The sequence below is a fragment of the Podospora pseudoanserina genome, chromosome 2 (assembly GCF_035222485.1).
Source record: "Podospora pseudoanserina strain CBS 124.78 chromosome 2, whole genome shotgun sequence".
NCBI classification, from domain to species: domain Eukaryota; kingdom Fungi; phylum Ascomycota; class Sordariomycetes; order Sordariales; family Podosporaceae; genus Podospora; species Podospora pseudoanserina.
In genome coordinates this window covers 3,249,865-3,273,658 of record NC_085921.1, presented here as the reverse complement: position 1 = coordinate 3,273,658, position 23,794 = coordinate 3,249,865, and the positions used below count along the sequence as shown (strand labels likewise).

At 53.7% G+C, this 23,794-nt stretch overlaps 9 protein-coding genes and 1 non-coding gene across 10 annotated transcripts; 5 read left to right on the top strand and 5 right to left on the bottom strand.

Moving 5' to 3' along the window:
• Nucleotides 1-122: 122 nt before the first annotated feature.
• On the bottom strand, nt 123-2,032 carry QC764_208710 (uncharacterized protein; the record flags this gene model as incomplete). Its single annotated transcript, XM_062944579.1, has 3 exons — nt 123-1,359; nt 1,413-1,758; nt 1,810-2,032. The coding sequence occupies 3 exons, from the start codon at nt 2,030-2,032 to the stop codon at nt 123-125; spliced, it is 1,806 nt and encodes a 601-aa protein (XP_062803422.1).
• A 543-nt stretch (nt 2,033-2,575) lies between these two features.
• QC764_208690 (uncharacterized protein) lies at nt 2,576-3,755 on the bottom strand (the record flags this gene model as incomplete). Its single annotated transcript, XM_062944578.1, has 3 exons — nt 3,010-3,755; nt 2,793-2,932; nt 2,576-2,722 (listed from the first exon to the last, which is right to left on the bottom strand). Exons 1-3 carry the CDS (start codon nt 3,035-3,037, stop codon nt 2,576-2,578), a joined length of 315 nt encoding a protein of 104 aa, XP_062803421.1. The 5' UTR covers nt 3,038-3,755.
• Nucleotides 3,098-6,277, top strand: QC764_208680 (uncharacterized protein; the record flags this gene model as incomplete). The annotated part of the gene is made up of 4 exons (XM_062944577.1): nt 3,098-4,982; nt 5,033-5,189; nt 5,248-6,158; nt 6,189-6,277. Exons 1-4 carry the CDS (start codon nt 3,488-3,490, stop codon nt 6,275-6,277), a joined length of 2,652 nt encoding a protein of 883 aa, XP_062803420.1. The 5' UTR covers nt 3,098-3,487.
• A 226-nt stretch (nt 6,278-6,503) lies between these two features.
• QC764_208670 (uncharacterized protein) lies at nt 6,504-9,604 on the bottom strand. Its single transcript, XM_062944576.1, has 2 exons — nt 8,653-9,604; nt 6,504-8,594 (listed from the first exon to the last, which is right to left on the bottom strand). Exons 1-2 carry the CDS (start codon nt 9,164-9,166, stop codon nt 6,997-6,999), a joined length of 2,112 nt encoding a protein of 703 aa, XP_062803419.1. The 5' UTR covers nt 9,167-9,604; the 3' UTR covers nt 6,504-6,996.
• Nucleotides 9,605-9,789: 185 nt separating this feature from the next.
• Nucleotides 9,790-12,018, top strand: QC764_208660 (uncharacterized protein). Its single transcript, XM_062944575.1, has 5 exons — nt 9,790-10,321; nt 10,375-10,488; nt 10,538-10,554; nt 10,600-11,319; nt 11,371-12,018. The coding sequence occupies exons 1-5, from the start codon at nt 10,157-10,159 to the stop codon at nt 11,411-11,413; spliced, it is 1,059 nt and encodes a 352-aa protein (XP_062803418.1). The 5' UTR covers nt 9,790-10,156; the 3' UTR covers nt 11,414-12,018.
• On the bottom strand, nt 11,525-11,613 carry QC764_0039990. Its single transcript has one exon. It is a non-coding gene; the product is annotated as a tRNA-Arg (tRNA).
• A 1,761-nt stretch (nt 12,019-13,779) lies between the features above and the next one.
• On the top strand, nt 13,780-15,033 carry QC764_208650 (uncharacterized protein; the record flags this gene model as incomplete). The annotated part of the gene is made up of 2 exons (XM_062944574.1): nt 13,780-14,221; nt 14,288-15,033. Exons 1-2 carry the CDS (start codon nt 13,945-13,947, stop codon nt 15,031-15,033), a joined length of 1,023 nt encoding a protein of 340 aa, XP_062803417.1. The 5' UTR covers nt 13,780-13,944.
• Nucleotides 15,034-15,953: 920 nt separating this feature from the next.
• Nucleotides 15,954-18,188, top strand: QC764_208640 (uncharacterized protein; the record flags this gene model as incomplete). Its single annotated transcript, XM_062944573.1, has 5 exons — nt 15,954-16,598; nt 16,656-16,744; nt 16,797-17,545; nt 17,600-17,759; nt 17,819-18,188. The coding sequence occupies 5 exons, from the start codon at nt 15,954-15,956 to the stop codon at nt 18,186-18,188; spliced, it is 2,013 nt and encodes a 670-aa protein (XP_062803416.1).
• Nucleotides 18,189-18,659: 471 nt separating this feature from the next.
• On the top strand, nt 18,660-20,868 carry QC764_208630 (uncharacterized protein; the record flags this gene model as incomplete). The annotated part of the gene is made up of 2 exons (XM_062944572.1): nt 18,660-20,603; nt 20,664-20,868. 2 exons carry the CDS (start codon nt 18,660-18,662, stop codon nt 20,820-20,822), a joined length of 2,103 nt encoding a protein of 700 aa, XP_062803415.1. The 3' UTR covers nt 20,823-20,868.
• Nucleotides 20,869-21,085: 217 nt separating this feature from the next.
• cut9 (anaphase-promoting complex subunit Cut9) lies at nt 21,086-23,175 on the bottom strand (the record flags this gene model as incomplete). Its single annotated transcript, XM_062944571.1, has 2 exons — nt 21,086-22,980; nt 23,034-23,175. The coding sequence occupies 2 exons, from the start codon at nt 23,173-23,175 to the stop codon at nt 21,086-21,088; spliced, it is 2,037 nt and encodes a 678-aa protein (XP_062803414.1).
• Nucleotides 23,176-23,794: the final 619 nt, after the last annotated feature.

Genomic DNA, 23,794 nt, shown 5'->3' with positions numbered 1-23,794 from the left:
CATCAGGGTATAATTTAACACAACATTCCAAACACCATCCCAAAAAGACCTGTTCCCTAAAAAAAAAAAAAAAAAAAAAAAGAAAACTTCTATTCCCCAACCAGCATCTGCTCACACCCACATCAAATCCAGTTCCCAACCCTCTCCCCACTACCTTCACTCCCCGTCTCCCCCTTATTACCAACAGAGACCTCCCTCCTCCTAACCATCTGCGCAAGCTTCCTAGGTGAAGCACTAAATTTCTTCTTCTTCAACCCAGAAAAAAGGCCCCCCCTACTCCCAGCCCTCTCCGCCGCCTTCGGGCTCCAAACACGTCGTCTCCCATCATCTCCTCCTTGCGTCGTCTGTGGAGGAGAAGGACTGCGGCTCATCCACTGCGCCTCCGTCAACGTCAGCGTCTCCTGCTGAGTGATCAACTGATCAATATTCTGATGATGATTTTCCTGCTGAGGATGGAAAAACGACACCGACGGCGGCCTGGTATACTGCCTGAGCGGGTAAGCAGCTTGGTGTCGATGCGGTGGCGAAAAACTCGCCAGTCCATTATCAAACTTGCTTCCCGTCATCGGATAATACCCCCCAGGAGACAACCTCGACTCGGTGATCGATCCATTCGTCGAAAGAGGCGACATTTCATAATTAGAAATCGAATACTCCTCTTCGTTGCCAACATCAACATTCTCATCCGCCTCAGGGGTGACAAGCTGCCTCACAGACTCGGGCGACCTAACCCTCTTCGCCACCGCTGCAACGCCAAACTCGGTGTTATCCAAACTAAAAGAGTCATCGTCGATATGTTGGCAAAGCGAAGGCGTTATCGAGGGAGCTCCCGACACTGCAGAGACGGCAGATGCAGCCGAGGATCGTCGTGAAGGTCTGCCAGAAGGCTGGTGAATGGGGAGTTCTGGCAGAGGGCGCTGGAGATACGACTCACGGTAGCAATCCCTAAGTGCTTTGCTCGGCTGGGGCAGCACAGCCTTGGATGTGGAAACCTGGAACCGCTCGGGTGGCGTGTTGAGCACGTAGACCGAGGGTTTGCGACGCAAGACGTTTTCTTGTTCCACCTCTTCGCTGTCGTCAAAGACTGCCTCATCCGAATTCTCCAAAGGAGACCGAACCTCTTCCGATGAACCGTTCTCGGTGGAGTCGATACTTGGGCCGCTATCACGCTTTGTGTTTGGCGAGATGTTTCGGAGAAAGTCGAGCTCCTTTGTGGGGATCAAGTTCAGCTGCTCGAGGTTACTCCAGGTGCGGTAGTGAAAACGGAACGAGGCAAAGGGTGACTCCTTGGGATCCATCAATATGAAGGTGTAGTAACACATGTCTTGAGGTTGTTCAACAAGACCAACACTGGGAGCCCTAGCATTGAAGTTAGAGGACAGAGTTGACAACTCGCAGTCAAAGACACTTACGCTATGCCATAGTTGTCTTGAAGTCTATATTCTTCCAGCTTTGGAGCTCTAGCCCGCCGTGCTTTAGCGCGAAAGGCTTGTATCTCAATCAAACCGCCATCCTCTGCCACAGATTTGTGCTCCTGGCCTGGCAAGAAGACGAAGTTGCGGCTTTCGATCCCGACTTGGTCCATGTATCGAGCTGTTGGCGCCCAGAGGGACTTGACTACCCTTCCATTATTCTTGACAGCTGGTTCAATCCCCCAGGCGGAAATGGGCCTGGCGTTCATGTAGAGTCGAAAGAAAACAAACTTGCAAGGGGAAGGCGGCGGAGCATTGACGGCATAGTTGATTGAGAAACGAGTTCCTGGACCGAATTAGCGGATGCCTCTGCACCATCTTCGATCGAAAATCTCACCAGAAACAGATGGAATGTAGACAGACACTGACGGTCCATACTTGTGGTACTGAGCTGGGGTTGGGTGAAAGGTCGTGGCCAAGCTCTTGGGTATATCGTCGGGAACAGTCTGAGAGAAGCTACGAGCTGGACATCTTGAACCTTCTGGATGCGGGTACTCGGGGATTCGTTCATCGTCTGGGCTCGTAGAGATGGAAATCTCGATGCCTCGGAGGCTAGGCATCTTGAAGGGAATCAACGAGTGACTGGAGGAAATGAAATGTCGAAAGAAAAGGCGACTCTGTGGGCCTGAAGGCTTCCCGGATGCGCAAACAAGATGCAAGCAGGAACCAAAATGGTCGACAGCCTGGTCGAGAAGAAGGAAAGTCGCTGGAAAGGAAGGGCCAAACCTGAGAGAAGTGAATGCACTCACTGCCAGACCAGACAAAACGGAAGGCACGCAGGTGAAGTTTCCACTCGAAGCATGGTTTGCGGAGACACAGGCGTCTGCCCTTCAGGTTCTGGCTCCTGGGCTCTGCTGAGTTGCTCCCGGTATTTGTTTACATCCGAGCCCTACAAAGCTCTCTCAGTGGTTCAGAAGATATGCTTCACTTGGCCTACCGCAGCACAACCCAAACCCAACCCATTATCAACGAACAAGTCACCATTTTCCAGAGCTCGACTAACATGAATGTATCAGCTTCGTTTCTCACCATTGCCGGGTTGCAAACCACCGCCAGTAATTTTATAAGCACATCGAAAACGTCTATTCTCTCATCGGCCCCGTCTAGCTCGATCCAAGCACCTTCTTTGTGTCGTCCTCCTTGTCTAGCAGCCCCAGATTCCTTATTTGCGTAGCATTCGGAGGATTCTCTTTCAGCTTCTTGGCCTCGGCAGCTCTGTAAGCAGCCTGCAGGGCCTTGACTCTGGCAGCCTGTATCACAATCTCGATCAGCGAGAGGTTCCCTATGATGTTTGCGCCGGCGCTCGGGGCAGTCGCTAACCTCCTTTCTGTGGTGCAAGCACTCGTAGTAGTCCTCCATGTGTCCGGCGCACTTGGCCTTTCCAGAGTCATCGAATTCGGTGGTGTTGACAACGTAGCACGAGAGCAGCTCCTGCCAGAAGGGGAAGCACCGAGACGGGCCTGCGAGGGCATTGTTAGTTTATATGTTGCTAGGTGAGGGCCAATTGAGGCCATTGGGACGTGTCCAGGCTACCCACCGCCGTTCACGCCGTATCCGGACGCCATGATGGGCTATGAATTTCCCTGTTTGTGGTGTGGCAGGAGGGGAAGTTGAGGGGAGGTCGCGAATGTCGTCGGCGTCCAAAGTCAATGTGATGTTCCCACTTGGAGCTTGGCCAGCAACAGACACACGCACGGGAGAGCGGCAGCCACACTTTTGCAGGTCAAGCCACAGCAGGGATGACCCACAATGACGGACTGCGGGCGAAATGCCCGGCCTTCGATTGGCTGGCTGACCCCTATCCCTGCCGCTTTCTTGGGGAAAGATGCCAAGAGCGAATGTGTTCATGATCCCCAACTGCTGTTTGTGGAAGCTCTCAGCTCCGTGTCCTTGTCGTTGACTGACAAGTTGCCATGTGAAGGCATATCCGACGTGATTCGACATGCGATTTTGCACCGTTCCATTCATTCTCTAGGTCGATAGTACGAATCTCGGATACAGGAGCCTCGAAAATAATGACCCTCTCACTATCACCGGCAAAGCTGGTCCTCCTTGCCGTGCACTTTGCTGTTCAGGCCGATATCGATAGCTTGGCTGTCCTTGCTGCCCGCCATGACACTGTCCTGCGCAAAGACCTGGTGTTGCGCATTCTCCTGACATACCTCCCCGAAACCTTACAATCAACCAAATACGTCGGATTTCTCGAGAAGATCGAAAAGGGAACACTTTCAGAAAACACCAACCATGACGTCGATGCTTCATCTGTAGAGACGCTAGCCGAGGGGGATGCGACAAAGCGGGTGCGCAAGCTTCGACTACTGCCCTTGACTTTCAAGGATACACCAAAAGAGGTTGGGGATGACCCTATCACCTCCTTCCTTGTCCGGAGGTCATACAAAGTGGACGAGGAGGCTGGCTTGCTCGCGGAGCTCCCGACCTTGTTGCTGCCGTTCATGGATCAGTCGGCATACGTGCGGACCCTTTTGATCTCGACAATCTTGCCGCTTTTACGACGAAACTGCGAATACCACCCAGAGGATCCAATTCAATACACCTTGTCTGCTTTTCAGGAACTCCCAGATCGTGTTGCCGTCAATCTGTTACTGTCTCGGACCGGAGCCAGGGAAGAGGACTTGCCCGTAGTAGGACGAGACTTGCGGGGTCTAATCGGTCCATGGCTTGTGGACGAAAAGAAGTGGAAGACCAGGAGACGTAGTATCGTTTCTCCCAACGGCGAGGAAGACGACGGGATTTGTGCCGGATACGACGAGGTTCTTCGCTGGCTCACCACGCAAGCGTCAAAGAACTGGAGGGTGGCCGTCAATGCTATTCAACAGTGGGGTGGTCCAGGAGATGCTGACCTGGCCGGCTGGGGGAAGCTGGAGTTGACAGAACAACAGCAAGACCGTGTGCAGCGAGCCTATGCGCAGGCAGCATTGGCATCGGCCTATGTGCTTCCGGAAGCGTCATCTGAGGCGATTGAGGGGGCATATAGTATCGCGGCTCAGGTTGCGAACCTCCGTGGTCTAGATCCGCTGCCCCCTTTTCCCTCAGCGGTCGCACTCCTGCCGCCCCTTGCCGAGCAAATATCTGAGGACATCATCTCCACCAAAACCGCGACGTTTATGCGGAATGATCTGTTGGCTTCATCGAATATTTTGACGGCGCCCGACAACTCTGCTGTCGCTTTCTTGGAGGCACTGATTCTCAGTGCTCATCTTCTCACCCATGCCGGCCAAGCTTGCACCATTAGAAGAGCCGGAGAGCTCGCCTTGTTACAAGATGAACGTGACCAGAAAGAACAGGCCAGTAAGTTGATTCATCATCTCAACCACAACGGCCCAAAGACAGACGATAAATTTTGGTTGGGGGCGAGAAATGAGATTCTCTGGCTTCGGGATTGGGGTGCTGAGGAGGTGTCTCTTGAGGCCACTCCTAAGGGGGTGTTCAGCAAGTTGAAAAAAGAGTTTTTGGAGGTTGAGATTCTCAAGGCGTTGCTTTTCAACACACGTAGGTTGTTTCTTCTAGGTTCTGTTCTTCTCTTTACTAACTGCCGAAAGGCTACTCCTTGGCGCGGTCGTTGTACGAAGACGCCCCTGACAGGCCCCTGGACGAGAAGGTGCTGCAAGACACGGTCTACGCCACCGCCATGACGGCCTACGACAACGCTTCCAATCCCAACCGCACTCGCGGTGGGCTCAAGAAGTGTGATGAGATGTAAGCCAACGCCTTCTCAACTCCTCTCACTTTCTCCATACTAATAGTCCTCCCTCAGAATCAAAGCCTTCCCCTCCACTCTCCCCAAATCCCACCCCCTCGCCCAAAAAGTCGAGGCCCTCCTCCAAGCCACCCACACCCTAAGTGAATACCGTCTAGTCCTCAAACAAGGCGAACCCTTCACCCCTATTGTCCTGCGGGTGCACTCGGATCCGATCTCCATCATTGGCAAAATCCTCGAGCAAAACCCCAAATCATACACCCGGCTCCAGGACTTTGTCGACCTGGGCAACCGGATGGTCCAAGCCGGGCTGGTTAAACAATCTCCTTCTTCCTCTCATACATCCTCTCTCCCGCACCCGCCAGAACAGGTGTCTCAACGCATCACAGCCATGTGCATCGACGCGGCTTTAACAGAAGAAGATTTTGAGACAGCCTACTCTTTTGTCGTAACCCGTCTCGATTCCCCTGCTACCGGCCAAGAAAAAGATGATTACTCGTGGCGAGTGGCGCTGCAGGCGGGGAAGTACCGGCGCACGGCGAGGACGACTAAACCGACGCATTTTGGGACCGGGAGCGCGAACGAAGAGATTAGGCACTTGGAGCAGAGGATTGAGTGTTTGAGCGTTGCGTTGAGGATCGCACCGAGGGCGACGCTGCAGGAGATTTTGAATGTTTATCGACGGGCGGAGGAGGAGCTGGAGGTGAAGGTTAGGCAGGAGGAGGAGAGGGAGGAGGAGTGGGATTGGAGGGGGGATAGTGTCTCGGGCACAAACATGCCGGGGGGATTTAACAGTACGAACAAGGCAAAACAAGCACGGGTTGGTGGGAGCAGTAGGGGACGGGATAGTAAGGAGGAGGAGGCGCCGATGAGTTTGTTTGATTTGGCGAGGGCGACGGGGTTGACGGCGCCGAGGAATTTGAGCGCGCTGAGTGGGCTGCAGAGGGCTGCTGGGGGGGGCGCTGGGGGTTGGGGAGGGGGTTGTGGGGGTTTGGCTGGGGGGGATAAGAATGGGAGCGAGAGGGGGAGTATGGATAGTGCTAGGTCGGGGGAGGGAGGTGGTGAGTCCTACTGGTGGAAGTCATGACGGGGAGGGTGGACAACAGAGGGCGAGGAAGAGGGATCAGTTGAAGAATGCGGCGATGGGGACGTTGGTTAGTGGGGTTGGGTGGTTGGTTGGTGCTCCTGGGCCTGCGGCGGCTGGGGCTGGGAATGGGAGGGAATGAGGGATGAGTTGATTGTAATGTTGAAGTAGTTGTTCGTTAGGTTGCGGTACAGGTAGTGGAATCACTGAATAAACATTGAAAAGATAGGTTACAGCAAAAATGCACGTTGTTTCTGCCACACTAATCAACTATCACGACAGTAATTCTTCTTCTCGCTGGCTAGCTGAATATGAAGGAAAGGTGGTATACACCTGAAAGCAAGAACCCGATTCCCCCATCCTAGTGCCCTTCAGGGGGGTGTCGATGGGCAACATGGCTCATCCGCGCCCTCTCCAGCCCAGCCTTCGAGGGGCAACTGCCCTCCTTTACCCACCCCTCCCAAACGCCTTGCAAATCCCCTTACCAAAACTCCGTTTTATTCTTTTTTGATCCCGACGAACAAGGCCTAGTGAAAAGTTCCCCTCCCCAGGAAATGTAATACACAACCCCCCTTTTCCTCAGTTCATGAGAAATGGAGGAGGCATTGGGTGTGTGGTAGTCTGTTTATCCACCCATTTTTCTCTGTCTATCCTCTTTGATTACTTTTGCAAAAACCGACAAAAACCCCAGGTTTCGGCCCAAGGTAAAAACAGTCAGATTTCTACTCCGAGTCCGAATCCCCATCCAACCCAAGAAGCGTCTTCTCAACATCATCCAGATCATCATCCCCCTGACCATCACCCTCATCCTCATCACCCAGACCGAGCAACCCCCTATCCACATCATCCAGGTCGTCGGCCTCCTCCATGGGCGTGTCACCATTAGTGTCACCCCTGTTGAGCCCGTTGGCCTTTGGACGGCGCACAGTCTTGGTCTGACGTCCCGACATCATTTCCGCCTCGTCCTCAGTCTCGGCAGGGTCGATCGGTTCCTTGGAAGGTGACTGGTCACCTTCCCCATCGGAACCATCACCATTGACTGTTCCATTCGTCGCCTTTGGCCGCTTGATCGGCGCGATAACCCCCAGGTTTGGATCATCGCTGTTCTCCCAGCGGGTGAGCCGTCGGGAGACGCGTCGAAGGGTAGCAGTGTACGCGTGGAACTGCTCGCCAAAGTCATCTGTCTCATTCTTGAGCTGACACAGCCCGCCGTAACCCCTCTCCCGGAAGTGGTGAGTATCAACATTGACCCCGGCGTTTTCAATGGCCGCCTTGTGGATCTTGACCGTGTCTTCATCCTCGCTGTCCTCCCATGGGTCTTCATCGTCCAGCTGCTCCAGTCTCTGAAGAGCGTGGATAATCGCCCCGTCAACACGGCGAATCTTTCGGGCCTGGTGATAGGATTTCCGGAGACGACGATCCAAGATGTACTCCACACGCTGATTTCTATTGCGCTCAACAGCTATCTGGTGAGCAGTCGGTGGTCGAGGTTTCCGAGCAACGATTCCTTCCAGCTGAGGGCCCCCAGGCGACGAGCCATCGACCACATATTTCAGTGAGTGGGGACCACGTCGTCCAGTGCTGGCACCAACAGATGGCCTGCCGAGCAAAGCACGCGGCGGAGTCGACCTGACACTATCATGGTCGCTCTCGTGCTTAGAAGGGCGAATCCGTGGTAAGATGCCGGTGCTCGGACCAACTTCCTCTCCAGCCAGGGCGCGAGCTCGACCTCCTCGTTTGGTCTGGCTTTCTGCCATGAACTGTTGGTCGGCCTCAATGATCTTCCGCCGCATCTCCTGCTTCTCTCGGCCGAACCTCTTCTCCTCTTCTGTATCGACGTTTTCGAGTACCATTTCCTCTTCCGACATGAGCACCAGCTGTGGAACTCCTTGATTGGCGACATCAACACCGTAGTCCACACCGGCACCGAACGGGTTCTCTTCGCATCCTTCCTCGGTGAAGTCGGACTCCAGGTAGAACCACATGATCCACAAAAAGGCCCTCGCGCGGCTCTCACTGGTGAACTGCTTCTTCATGATGAGATCGTGGAACTCGCCGCCGGGCGGGAAGTGCAGCTCAGCAACCTTAGTAGCGTTGCTGCAGATCAGGAACAGCAAGTTGACCGGGTTGGTTCTCGGCACGTTGACGGCCTTGACGGCATCAAGAGAGTTGGGCTCTGTCCGGTCCTCCATACCGCCCTTCAAAATGGACTTCAACCTGGGCGCATCCTGGAGCTGCTTGTATGCGTTGGAATCTGCTTGTGCTTGGAGGGACGGAATGGCGTGGTATGTTCGGAGCTGGGCTCGCATCTCGGGGAAAACTGTGACAAGGAGGATGGTCAGCAACGATTCGGCGCCAGAGCAATGTCGGTAACGTACAATTAAGGGTCGTGTTCATACGACCAATGTTGACCAGGAGGCAGACCATGGCCATGCCCTTGGCGGCAGCGCGATCACTAAGCAGCTTGTCTCGAAGGACCTTGCTGGTCTTGCTACTCCTGGCCATCGTGTCGATGTAGAGGTCGGCAAAGCATTGCTTGCCCAGACGTTGTGGTTCGTAGCTGTTGGTGAAGACCTTGTCTTCGTTGTCGAAGACGGCCTTGAGAAAGTCGTATTGGATATCTTCGCGCCAGAGCGGCTCTCCATCGTTCTTCTTCAAATGCCTGACTTTGCCGATGATAGAGTTGCCATTCTGGCCATCATCACGGGCGCGCTTCTTGCCCCGAGGCTGCGTCTCGGTTGGTTCTGGGGTAGCCGTCGCCATCTTGGTGTCGCCGTCGTCGTCGGTGACCACCGTCATGAAGGACTTCTCGATGTGATGGTGGTGTTGGGGTGGTGGTGAACTGGCATCGACCTCAGACATGGCGACGGCGGAGCTGGGTGACGCAGCCATGGCTGCGACGACAAAGGTTTGGCGGAATCAACCAACTGTGGCTGCGGGCGTTGGGATGAGAAATGATTCGCGGGTGGGTTTGTGGGTGCGACGGGGGCGCAGGTGAAGAAAGGGAAAGGGAGAGACTCGAAGATGAAGTCACGGCTCGAGCGCCGGGCGGGTGGGAATTGCTGCGCGACCAATACGACAATCAAAATGCTCGGCTGGGGCTGCAGGCCAAAATGACGATAGTTGCTTCGGATGTGAGGAAAATGGGAAAAACAAGTGGTGATGGGCGCGAATTCTCGGGGGAGTAAATCAATTTAGCCTTGGAGACGAGGAATTTTGTGATGATGGGATTTTGGAGCAGGAGACAAGAGGCGCAGAAGCCTGCCGCAGCTTGGCCTGCCACAGCACGCAGCACCCCCGAAGGCATCGCGTCCCCAAGCTTCCAGGTCGCCCTCTATCGTTTTGGCGATCCAAACTCGCGGGTGACGTGGTGCTGCCGGACCCACTTTAATCGCTTTCTACTGCTTACATGAATCAGCTGGCGGGACCGTCTACCACCCGACGCGATAGCCCTATATCGTTGCACTAACTGGGTCTCTGAATCCCGTTTCCTGCAAATAGACTCCAACCCCGACAGTGGCCGCATTCGGCCGGGAGATGTGATCTCATTCATGGATAGAGGGCGGTTATCATCTATCTTTGATGCCGAGGGATAACTGAGCTCTTGCAATATTGTTTACGTAATTCAAGACTATGTACTATCCATTTACTTTCTGACTCTACGAATCGTGCCGGCTTCCATCGTGACACACGATCCAGTCCAACTATTTGACATCCTTCGCTGCCTTATCATCAGTGCAACTTAGTGTTAGACCATTCGGCGGCTGTCGGGACCGATCTGCGGCTCCTTTTCTGACTCAACAACCAACTCAACAAACATTTGTCTCTGGGAACACACGACACATTCGACAAACATATCAGGATCGGTATACGACGGCTTCAATGGCTAACAAAGTTGCAAAGATTCCCGTCATTGACCTCTCGGGGGAGAATCAGGAGCAGGTGGCCAAGGAGCTCGTGGAGGCTGCCATTGAACATGGCTTCATATACATCAAGAACACAGGGAAAGATATTCCTGCCGATGCTGTACATGGCGCATTTGATATGGTACCATCTTCTTTACAGCCGAGTCTGAAGCTTATCTAACCATACCATCATAGGGCAGGAAGATCTTCAAAGCACCACTTGAAGAGAAGCAGGCATGTGCTATTCAGAAGAACAACCGTGGCTGGTCTGCTATGCAGTATGAGACATTGGATCCATCAACCCAGCGTGTAAGTGCCGCATGATGATATGTACCGTCCTCCTACTGACAGGCAACAGGTCGGTGACTTCAAAGAGTGAGAATCCTCCCAATATATCGTAGCTTTCATCACTCACAGTAGGTCCAGGGCTTTCAACTTTGGCGAGTTCATCAACGGCAAAGCCGACCAACCCATGCCACCCACCATAGCCGCTCACGAAAGCCAGATCAACGACTTCCGTGAGCTCTGCTACAACCTCTGCCTCAAGATCAACACCCTCCTTGGCATCGGTCTTCAGGTCACACCCCCTGACTTCTTTAAGAACGCTCACCTCCGCGAAAGGGGCGCTTCGGGAACCATCCTCCGGTTCCTCTACTATCCGCCCCACACCGATACCCCTGACGCAAATCGTGAGGAGGATGTTCGCGCAGGGGCTCATTCTGACTACGGTTCCATGACCCTTCTCTTCCGCCTCAAGGGACAGGCTGGTCTGGAGATTCTGACCCAAGACGGGAAGACGTGGGCTCCTGTTCCTGTGGTGCCACCGGGGACTGAGAATGATCCTTCCCCTCCTATCCTGTTGAACATCGGGGATTTGCTTTCTTACTGGACTAATGGGCTGCTCAGGAGCACAGTTCACAGGGTGGTGTTTCCTGGTCCGGGCAAGGCGTCTGTGGCTGGTGAGACGGATACGGAGCCGAGGTACTCGATTGCGTTTTTCTGCCACCCTGTGGGGACGACGCTGTTGGAGCCTGTGCCGAGTGAGAGGGTTAGGAATCATGAGGGGGATGCGCAGGCGAAGCAGGGGAATCCGTATGCCGAGAGGAAGGTGTTGACTGCTGATGAGCATTTACATATGAGGTGAGTGCTCTTGTTGGTACTTCGCGAGCTTATTGCTGACATTCTTGATAGGCTCAAAGCAAGTTATCTGCAGCTGTATAAAGATAAGGAGTAGGATCATTACATAGATGTGGCATTGGATTGTGGGAGTATTTGACCATATACTGTTGCCGCCATGTCGACATCATAAACTCAACCTCTAGGCAAGTCTCCAAAAAAAAAACAAGGTCCGCTGGCGTAATGGCAGCGCGTCTGACTACGATTCCAAAAGATCAAGTAATCAGGAGGTTCCAGGTTCGACCCCTGGGCGGATCGTCCAAACTTTTGCGTCCTTCCAACAAGGAAGAGTTCTTTTGAACTTTTTTTCTCGCTTTTTTGTGTTGGTGGAGACTTGGGAGTTGTTAGGGGATGATCCCTGGCGTGCTTGGCTTAGGGATGAGTTGGATGTGCAGCCCTAACCCTTTTCACTTGGGGTTAGGTGGCGGGGTGGACGACAAATGCTGTCGGTTGGGATGTTGAAGATGTGAGAAAAGAGAGGAAATCAGTTCAGTGTCACTGATATCTCTCTTTGATTAGTTTGTTCTCTGCTTGCTTGGCTGTTTAGGTAACATGCGGTATGGGCGAGAACCGTCAACTCGTGATGAGCCTACGGAGCATCACCGGACATTTCCCAGCAAAGTTAATGGCAGGTATAGATAAATATTCTTCGAAAGTGTCGTCTTTATTGTTTACACCGCGGAGAATCTGTCATGTCTGCCACGCAATCGAGACGAAGGGGAAAGGAGTCGACGGGAATTTCAAGACTGACTTGCACTTGGAGCGAAACTGATGGCTACCTACCTGATTGACAGACCCAGCTTAGGCACTCTAATACTTCTTAACTACTAGGTCTGGACAACATCAGAGTCCTGTGTCAAGAGCAACGCTCTTTCGGTGTTGGTTGTCGTCCGAGAGCACTTGCTCCCTGCTCCCACGGTATATATACCGACTCTCGCGCCCTTTCGATCATCGAATGAGACTCCCAACTCGGCTCCTGCCAAATGGCATAGCAGTATTGGGAGTCGCGGCACCGATTTAGGTAAGGACTAAAGAGTACCAATGGTGTCCGTCCGAGCTTTTGGCGAAGTAAAGCCTTTACAGGTTTTCGTAGCTGGGCACCCCCAATGTGGGCTGCTCGGTGAGCTTTTTGATGGTATTTTTTTCCCTTTACCTTCTATTTTTCCCAATTGATCAATTCGATTTTTTTTTTCAATTCCATCTCCTGTTGTCCCCCCTTGTAGGATATTTTCCACATGCGTCAGGCACGAGGGTGCATACCTATTTGGCACTGCGTAGCTCGTATGACCCATCGATAACTTGGGAGCCAACATATCTTTCATACATTCTCTCCATCCGACAGAGAGTAACTAGTCACGAGAATGGCGTGTGTTTCAAAAGTGCACCAAGATTCCGCTAAGAAGCTGTCAGCCCTGTGAGTATAACTAGGGAGGTACCTGAGGTGGCTAGATAGGTCTCGTTGCTCTCACTCAGTACTTCAACCACCAACCGTGACAGAAGATCGACATGGCAGAATCCGGCATGGCAAAAGTCATGGCAGAACACCAGCTCAATCCTCGCGGACATCTGCTCAAACATAGCCGGATCCGAACCATCGACCCCGCAGTCGAAGACGCAGCGCCCAAAGGCACAGCGTTCCTCGACATCATCCCTGGTGGCTCCAGTTATTGGGACCAAACCGCCTATATCGAAGCCATCGACCCAGACGGGAGGCTGGTGATGTATTTCCTGAAAGTGAGCCTGTCTCTTTTTTTTTATTTTTATTTTTTTTATTCTTTTTTCTTCTATAAATATTCCGTCTTGGATTTTTTATTTCTTTGGCTGAGATTTTTTTGAAACCCAAGTGGCAGGCGGCGAACTCGCCCGCAAGAAGTTTGAAGGTGAGTGGGCCTCGCCCAAATAGCCCACCATTCATCAGTCTCTTCCACAACTGGCCAAACCCCTCGGTGCTGGCGAAAATCGAATGATTCCGGGGACATACTTTTTGCTTCTTGAGTTTAAACGCAGGGGGGATGATGGGGAGGTTCTCGAGCAACATCAAAGAGGTAGCGGGGAAGTGGTTTAAAAAGTTACCATCTGGAGCAAGTACACTCCTCCAACTGCCACTAGGCATATCTTAGGGTAGTGTTTCTGGTCTTTATGAGATGCAATAGCTTTGTTCGTGATATGCGCACGCTGGTGGACGAAGTTTCCTGGTGGACGAAGTTTCCTGGTGGTTATGAAGAGTGGAAGGCTGCTTGAAGATGGATAATCTGCTTGAGAGGAAAGCCCATTCAAGATGTTGGTTTTCAAAAACGAAGGAGGGAGCAATGTGGACCAAGTGTTTGCCGGAGTGCCAAAGACCCAATTGACAAAGGATTCAGGGGCTCAGGGGCACTCGCTTGGCATTCTGTTTGTTGTTTGTGTTTCTTGGGTCAGGTGTTGCACGATTTGATTGCAATGCATCATGTGTGTATTTCCCCACACTTTTACCCCTCACTCCCCGGTGGTGCTGCCTGGCGTCGGGTGGCTTCTGATAACGGATGTCGTATCCTCTCTTGTCGGGGAGGAAGGTGCACTCTTAGTCCGCTGAGGAAATAAAGTTCGGGTATGGAAGGGTCCGGACTTTGGTTGAGCCAACGGAACTTCAAAATCGATTCCCCTCGCCCAAATTCTTCTCCCAAACATCAACCGCTTTCGAACCCAGCCCTATCCGGATCTCACACCTTCTTGACCATCAAAGCAACCTCCCAGCTCTCCAAAACCAAGATGAGCGGAATCGAAGTTGCCATTTTTGGGCCCCGTGATGGAGTTGCTGCTGTGAAGGCTGTCGGAGAAAAGCTCAATGGCAAAACAAGACTGGAATTGAACAGAACTGGATCCTATGGTAAGTAGTCATCCGATGTCTGTATCTTTGGCAGGGAACTTTGTGCATTGACTACAGTTGATGTAGAGCAAAATGGCCTTACGCCATCCACCTGGGAACTCGAGCATCTCAACGCCTCACTTGACCATGCCGGACTCCAAGATGTGCCTGTCAGAATCATGATTCGACCTTGCGGAGCACCCAAGCTCGGGCCCGACTTTGTTTATTCAGATGCCGAGTTCGAGCAGATGAAGTCTGATATACGCAAGTTCAAAGAGTCGAAGCACATGAGCAGAGAGCGGGGAGATGGGTTTGTGTTTGGCGTTCTGAGACAATCTTGCTCGGTCCCACAGATGCTGGTGGTCGACAGGGTGAGAACTGCTGAGTTGAAGCATTTGGCAGGGGATGATTTCAAGTGTGTCTTCCATCGAGCCTTCGATCTGGTGATTTCAACTTCCAGGGATGAGATGTGGGTGGACGACCTGGAGTGGTTAAAGACACAGGAGATGGCCGTTCTTACCAGCGGTGGCTGTGGAAATGCGAGCAACAATACCAAGGCTCTGAAGCAAGTACTTATCGAGACGGCGAGGATCGGACAGGAACTGATCGTGGGTGGGGGGGTGAGAAGCGATACCCTGGAAAGTCTGGGGAATGGGATGGGAGGACTGGGATATATCTATGCCCTAACCAGTCTTCACTCGGTTGGCATGGTGTTGCATTCATCTTTTTTGAAGCGTGACCCCAGCAACGTGGTGTCGTTCGATGCGGAAGAAGCGCGAAAGTTCAAGGCCACATTGTACACGCTCATCTCATCACAGGGATGTGCTAACTAGAGCTCAAAAGTCTCGGGGGGTGACGGTGATCTGTTCTGTGACTCTTGAGACAGGCAGATCATGGAGAGTTTGCATTTTGCCGTGGTCAGCAAGAGGGACCAGAAAGGCCTGTTTCTCACCCAAACAGAAGTTAAAAAGAAAAAAGGCAGAGAGCCAAAAGAGAAAAAAAATTTGAAGAAAAAGAAAAAGCGGCAAAAAATTGAAGGGCATGGACTTTTGGGCATTCTTTTCGATTCACCACGTGCGACACTCTCCCCGTATCGAGAAGGTCCTGAACACGCACAACAGAGCCAAGCGCAACGAGGAGGAGAATGTAACAGAGTACGGCCTACGGTGGGTGGGTTGGCCATGTTCCTGGCATGGATGGTTATCGGTATAAGTCGTCGCCAATCAGAGCTCGAATCGCAACCACGTTGGCGGTGGAACATCGAAATCTTGGCATCAAGTTACATCGAAAGACCGCCCACGCAGAGCTCGACATGACGCACATGGTTTCGACATACATACCCCGCGCGAGGGCGGGACAGTTATCACGGCACTGGAAGCATCTCCGAGCCGTGGCATTTTATTGTTTTCTTTGGACATGGGGTGAGGACCACCACTTACGCGACCCACGCCACGTGTTGGAAACGACTCGCCATGATGTTCACGATGCCCTTGTATTCCTTTTTTGATGCCCCATCTTACCCAGGGAGGAGTCCGGATCCGCCAGTGTGGAAAGGGAAGCAGCAGGAAGACGGCCCCCCTCATATGCTGCCGTCGTCGGTGCAATGTGATTGCATGTCGATCAGCGTCCCACTGCAGAAATCAAGGTCGGGGTATATATAAGCTTGCTGCCGCCCCGACATCAACGACATTGAGAGCTCGCGTGAGGTAGCTTCAGCTCAAGTCAACAGCCACCCGGACAAGGCACCCTCACAATGCTCCCAAGACTGGACCTCGCCGCCGTTTGGCTGGCAGCCACGGCTTCTGTTGCTTCGGCCCAGACCTACCGCAGATTCGGCACCTGCCCTTCGCTGGGCTGCGTGATCCCGCCAGACCAGCAAGATTTCTTGCCTGGCCAGGAGTTCGACATTCGTTTCGAGGTTCACGCCCCCAAGAACGGATCCGAGGCATTCAACAATGGTGTCCCCGACGAGAAGTTCACGGCGACCATCTCGAAAGATGGTGGACGTCCGCGAAGCATCGCCGACTTCTTCAAGATCCGCTCTGAGCCCTCGCTTGAGAAGTGGACTTTCTCCTGGTTCGAGGACCTGTTCGCAGAGGACGCAAAGACCCCCTCTGTGGTCAATGTCGCTTCCAAGGCGTACCGTCGTGTGGCGCTCTACGAGCCTGGAACCTACACGGTGACGCTCAACTACTTTTCGGGCAAGAAGACTACGGCGGAATGGACTGTTCGTCCTTTGGCTACCAAGAAGAAGGCCAAGAACGTCATCTTCTTTATTGGCGACGGCATGACGACCAACATGATTACGGCCGCCCGCCTGCTTGCACACAAGACGGTCAACGGCAAGTATCAGACCTTGCTCTCGCTCGACGATTTCCCGGTTCTGGGACACCAAATGGTACGTTCATGACATGGCGCCAGTCGGCGAGGATACAGCGATACTAATGCCTAGTAGACACACTCGATCGACACCTTCATCACTGATTCGGCAAACTCCGCCTCGGCCTTGTACACCGGTCACAAGAGCACTGTCAATGCCCTCGGGTAAGTTTTGTCTTGAACCCGTTGATGCTTCGATGCTTACTGTGGCTTTCAGTGTCTATGCCGACACCTCCCCCGATCCTCAAGATGACCCCAAGGTCGAGACCATCGTCGAGATGTTGTTCCGCATCTGGGGCTCCGCGTGGGGCGCCGTCTCGACTGCCTTCATTGCCGACGCCACGCCGATTGCCCTCTCAGGCCACTCCCGTCTCCGCTCCCAGTATGGCGTCCTCATCGACCAGACCCTCAACGGCGTGCAGAACTACTCGTGGACCAAGACCGACGGCCCCGATGCCTACTTTGGTGGCGGTGCCGACCAGTTCATTGCTGGCCCAGGGTCTTACCAGGGCAAGGACTACTATGCCGAGTTTGCCAAGAAGGGCTACAGCGTCAGCTTGAACAAGACTTCCCTCTTGTCTGCCCCCAATGACAAGAAGGCTCTGGGCATCTTCTGCAAGAACAACCTTCCGGTCTGGATCGATAGGCACATCTTCCCCGAGAACCTTGAGATCAACAACGACCCCACTGGCGCCGCCAAGCCTGCGAAGGACCTGCCCGGTCTGAAAGAGATGACGCTCAAGGCTGTTGATATCCTGCACAACCGTGGCGGCAAGGAGGGCTTCTTCCTCATGTCGGAGGCGGCTAGCATTGACAAGCAGATGCACGCGCTGGACTATGACCGTGCCCTGGGTGATCTTTTGGAGCTGGATGATACCGTTCGCGCCACTATCGAGAAGCTCAAGAAATTGAGGATCTTGGATGATACTCTGATCGTTGTGTCTGCCGACCACGGTCATGGTTTCGGTATGCTCCTCTCCATGGGCTCAAGCTGATGACAAGTGCTGACAACAAAAACAGATGTCTTTGGCAGCTCGGACACCAAGTATGCCGAGGCCCAGGAGGACGAACGCAGCAAGAGGAATGCCATTGGAGTTTACCAGAACTCTGGCTTGTCGCAGTACACGGAGCCCAAGCCTGGTGTTAGCTATGGCACTGGTGCCAACTTCCCCATGAACTGGTATGTATTAATCTTTGTCTGTCTGGGTTAGCAATGTGACTAACGGTACTTCTCAACAGGGATCCCCGCTACGTCCTCGCTGCTGGCGTCGGTGCCGCTCCCGATCGTCGTGAAGATTTCGGAATCGGTGCCACCCCTCGTGCTCCCACCACTTCGAGAGGTGGCGAGGCTTATGTGAACGACAAAGATAGGCCCAATGGCTTTGTCGTCAACGGCACCCTTCCGACCAGCGAGAGCCAGGGAGTGCACTCGCTCACTGACGTGCCTGTGTACGCTTGGGGTCCGTGCCAGGAGACATTTGGCGGTACTTACAGCAACATTGATGTGTTTTACAAGATTGCCAACTGCTTGGGGTTGGCACATGGGAGAAACGTGACTGAGGGTGCCGGAAAGAGACATGGAAAGGGCAAGGGCAAAGGAAGGGACTAAGGGTTAGGGGTTAGGGTTGGGAATGGGGAGTGGGGAGTGGGCAAAAGTAATGTAATGTGTTGATGTTTGATGAGTATATATTTAGGAAGTGAGTTTTGGGGTTTGGGTGTATATCGTTATTTTGTTATGGTACAGAAATCAACAAAAGATAAAGATGGATGTACGATTTGGGCCGGCAGCCGAGCCGAGACGGAACGGCGCACCCGAGCTGTTGGGACACGCGCGGCATTGGTTTCCCGCCAACCCCGCATCGTGCTACTGTGCGTCTGCCTCGGTCCGTGTTCTTATAAGTCGTGAGCCGTGGACCTGCACCGCGGAGGTCCGGTGTCGCCCGTCGATCCTGTCAACACTTGGTGGCTTCCTTTTCTCACCGCAATCTTTAAGACAGTATATATCACTTACACCACCAGTACCAGTCTCAGTCTCAGCATCACTTTCACAACTCACACACAGCTACACTTATCCTTCACAATGACCACTCCACACCCCATCCCCCGCAAGCTCTGGGAGCACCCCGCCCCGGAAACAACCCTCATGCACCGCTTCATGCGCTCCCTCAACCGCCAACACAACATCTCCCTGTCGTCCTTCTCCGACCTCCACCAGTTCTCCCTCTCCCAACGGTCCCTCTTCTGGTCTGCGGTTTTTGAGGCCTCAGACTACCTCTACTCGGGGTCGTACACCACCGTGGTGGACGAAACAGCCACAATCGACCAAGTCCCCGTCTGGTTTGAAGGTGTCAGCCTCAATTTCGCAGAGAACATGCTCTTCTCCCGTGACCCCAGAAACGGGCAGCAATCAACCAAACACAAAGAAGACGACAAAGTCGCTGTTGTGGAGGTCAGGGAGGGGGGATCAGAGACAAGGGAGGTGACGTACGGGGAAGTTAGGAAAGAAGCGGGGAGGTTGGCGGCCGCGATGCTGAAACGGGGGGTGAAGAAGGGGGATAGGGTCGTTATTGTGGGGGCCAATTCTATCGAGACGCTGCTTGTTTATCTGGCTACCACGTGGGTGGGCGCGGTGTTTAGTAGTAGTTCGACGGATATGGGGGTGAAGGGGATACTGCAGAGGGCGGAGCAGGTTGATCCGGTTTGGGTGTTTATGGATGATGCTGCTTTGTACAATGGCAGGGTGGTGGACTTGCGGGGGAAGATGGGGGAGGTTGTGGCTGGGTTGGGTAACTGCAAGAATTTCAAGGGGGTGGTGGCGATCAGGAGGTTTGAGGAGGCGAGGGATGTGAGGAAGGTTCCGAGGGCGATGACGCTGGATGAGTTTGTTGGTGCGGCCGGGAGGAATCCGACACCGCCGGGGTTTGTGAGGGTTGGGTTTTGTGAGCCGTTGTTGGTTTGCTACAGCAGCGGGACGACGGGGACGCCAAAGGCGATTGTGCACTCGGTTGGGGGGATATTGATTAATTATTTCAAGGAGGGGAGGCTGCACGAGCAGATTGGGCCGGACAGTGTTACGTTGCAGTATACCACGACGGGGTGGATCATGTATCTGGCGAATGTTGGGTCGTTGTTGTTTGGGGGGAAGGCGATATTCTATGATGGGTCGCCTTTCCAGCCGGATGCGAAGATCTTGGTGGAACTGGCTGCGAAGCACAAGGCGACAAAGCTGGGCATTTCCCCGAGGTGGATGTTTGAGTTGGCCAAGGCCGGCATCTCACCGAGGGAGATGGCGGATTTGAGTTCGTTGGAGACGGTGTCGTGCACCGGGATGGTCTTGTCGGATCAGCTGTTTGAGTGGTTCTATGATGTTGGCTTTCCCAAGCATGTCCAGTTGGGGAATATCTCTGGCGGCACTGACATTGCTGGGTGCTTTGGCATCATGAACCCACTGACGCCCGTCTACGTTGGAGGGACGCAAGGGCCATCTCTGGGCGTTCACGTTGCAATTTACGACTCCCTTCTTCCAGACGGAGAACCAGGAGTTGAAGTCCCCCACGGCACGCCTGGCGAGCTCGTCGCCGTCAAACCCTTCCCCAACATTCCTTGCGCCTTCTGGGGCGACAAGCTCCCGGTTGCCAGCCCGGGGTCAAAGTACCACAGCTCCTACTTCAACCGCTTCCCCGGGGTTTGGGCCCATGGTGATTTCTGCGTCATCCACCCCGTCACAGGAAACATCTCCTTCCTCGGCAGAGCAGACGGCGTGCTCAACCCCTCCGGTGTCAGATTCGGCTCAGCAGAAATCTACGGCGTTGTCGAGAGGTGGTTTGCCGACAAGATCCAGGACTCCCTCTGCGTGGGGCAGAGGAGGAAGCAAGATGCCGATGAGAGCGTCATGCTTTTCCTGTTGATGAAGCCGGGCCACAAGTTCACAAGGGAGTTGGTAAATGAGTTGAGGAAGAAGATTTCAGACGACCTGAGCAAGAGGCATGTGCCCAAGTACATCTTTGAGACGCCAGAAATCCCGGTAGGCTTCTCCCTTTCATTGTTTTCCCCCCCGCGAGATCCCGGCACTGACACATGACAGACCACCATCAATCTCAAAAAGGTCGAGCTTCCCGTCAAGCAGATCGTCTCCGGCCAGACCATCAAAGCAAGCGGGACCCTCGCCAACCCCCAGAGTCTGGACTTTTACTATCAGTTCGCCAAGGTTGAGGAGCTGGTTGGGCCAAAGGAGAAGCTTTGACCTCGAAACATGGACGAATATAAGAACAAGGACGGATGAATACCCCAGATCCTCTATAATGACTAGTTATCATAGCGCAATCCTTGACCTCTTTTATGCCATACCATACCAAACCGCCATGCCATGCTTAATTCAGCCTTACTGATAACCCAACGCCATCGCTAATGTAGTGCAGAAAGGTACACAAAACAGTGTCCATCATGTCGTCGTCCGATTACGTACACTTCTCAAACGTCCACATCCTCTTCGCGAAAGATGCCCTCCTACTCCCCTTCACTCATGTCCATGTCTCCGGCATTCCACGGCCCTTGACCCCTCGCCGGACCTGTTCTCATGCCGCCCCCCCGTCCAGCAATCCCTTTCCCCTTGTCAAGCGATCCCCCATTTCGCCCCCTGCCGGCAACCCTCTCTCTTGCCGCCTTTTTCCTCTGCTCAACAACCTCCTCAAACCTATCCATCTCCTCATTCCCCTCCCCCGCCTTCCCATCCTCCACCACCACCTCCCCTTCCTCCCCAGGAACCACCAACCCACCCTCCCCCCCCAACCCCAACCCCCCCTCCATGCTCATCTCCAACGCCTTACCCAGCAGCTCAGTAGCAATCGGATCCTGAGGCCAAATCCCCAAAGCCTCATGCAGCACCTCCACCGCGTCCCCCGCCCGTCCCAAATCCAAGTAAATCAACCCCTTCGCCGCAAAAACCCCCGCGTCCCTCCCCCCTTCCCTCAGCACAGCATCAAACTCCCCCAACGCCTCCTCCCACATCTTCAGCCTTCTATAAGCATGCCCCAAATTCGTCCTCGCCCCCAGCCAAGCCCCACTCTCACTCTCCGTCTCCTCCGCCACCCGTAACGCCTCCCTAAAAAACGCCGCCGCCTCCTTCGCCCGGTCTTGATGATAACACACAATGCCCATCTCGTTCAGCAACAGCGGATCCTCCCTACAAAGCCCATACCCCGTCCTCAAAAACTCCTCCGCCGCCGTCATGTTGTTCATGGCATGATTCTGCATCCCCAAAAACACCTGCGGCAGGTGCGTGCCCGTAAACAGCCTCGCCGCGGTGCTGTACGCCGTCACCGCCTGATCATGCTCCCCCTCGGCAGCAAACGTGTGCGCAAACCCGATCCAGGCCGGCCCAAAGTTGGGGTCCATCATGCTGGCCTTGCTGAAATACCTCCTCGCCTCGGCAATCTTGCCAGTCGCAAAGTAGTATATCCCCACCGCCAGCCACGAAGCCGGTTCCTCTGGGTAGCTATCCGCCAGCTCGTGCGCGATGAGGAACAAGACATTCGTCCGCTTCAGCTCATACAAGCACGCCAGATGGATCGGGTACACCCCAAAGTTGAACCGATCCCCCTCCAGCACCCGCTCCGTCACCGCAAGCGCGTCCTTAAACCTGCACTGCGTGTACAGCTGGTCCGCCCTCGCAAGCATAATGTCCGCGTTTCCTTCCAAGCCGTAATGAGTAGTTAAGCTCTCCACAGCAGTATTAAACGCCATCGGGTGTCGATACTTGGACAGCTGCGTCTGGTAGAGCATGTGCGTGTAATCACCCGGCTCTTCCTCCCCCCTCTCCGAGCCGACAGACCCAAAATCCAACAAGCTCATAAACTCATCCTCCTCATCGGGAGACATGAGGTTATTCTTCACCAGCTGACTAAACGCCTCAAAGCACTGCACATCAATCCTCAGCGCATCCTTGTAAGCCTCCTTTGCACGGTCAAAGGCGTTTTGTTTTGCAAAACATAACCCGCGGAGGTGACACATGGCCGCTTCGTATTTTCGTGTTGTCCGCCCTTCATCTTCTTCTTCTTTTTCTTCTTCTTCTTGTTGCTGCCCATCATGGATCCGCAATCTCGACTTTACTTTCCCATCCCCCCCAGCTTTTGTCGTAGTATTATTCCCCGTTGTCCGGCTCGTCTTCCGCCTTGGTCCCTCCTCCTCCCCTGTGCGGGAAAACAAATGCCGCGGGCTGTGCTCACCCAACAGGCTCAACGCTTCAGAGTACAAGCCCTGCTTGATGAGACAGTGCGCGGCCAGGTAGCGGCAGGCGGGGTTGCGACTGATAAGGCTGTGCCGGGAGAGTAAAGAGTGGGCGCGGGTGTGGTTGCCGGCTGCGAAGTGCACTTGGGCGAGAAAGAAGGCGTCGTTGTCGTCTTCTGTTTTGACACAGTTAGTGACGGGAGGGGAGGAGGGCAAGAGGGGAACGGACTCGTCATGGCTAGTAATTTGTCCCCAATGAAAATCGCGGAATCGTACTGGGCTTTGTTCATGGCGTCCTGGCGCCAGGAGCGGAGGAATTTCTCCATGTTGGAGTTGTTGGAGGAGGAGGATTGGTGCGCGGTTGTTGCCATGCTGATGAGGGCGGGTGGTGGTGGTGGTGGTGGTGGTGATGATGGTTCATGGGTTGGTGTTGGTGGCAGTTTGGGTGTTGGAAATGAACCACGGTGGATGTCGACATGTGATTGCGCAAATACGGTTTTGTTCGAATGGTCAAGCAAACCTGCCCAATTGTCGACCACGTCCCTTCCAGGAATCCACCTTGCGACCAAATGTCAATATTTTGCAAGGCGCAACTGTGATCGACCTGGGGGACGCGGCTGCCAAGAGAGACCCGACGCGATTTGGCGGGGTCGCGAACTCAGGTGAGGTCTTGGAAGGGTGCACGGGCCATATTTCACTTGCCGCACTCAAACATTAATAAACTCTCAGGGTCAGCAAAAGTGTAAACAAAAACATGGCATTATTGGTATCAAACACCCCATAAACCTCAAATCTAATCCCACACCCCGTCACATAATCCATCTTTTCCCCCTTCTCCCAAACCCATACATAAACCATGACGAATCCTTCGCTGTGATCAACCCATCCATATAACCAATGCAAACGCTCACTCCCATAACCCCCTTAAATAAATCCACCATGTTATTCATTCTCGTGCCCGTCCATCGCCAAATCACCCCCCATATCATA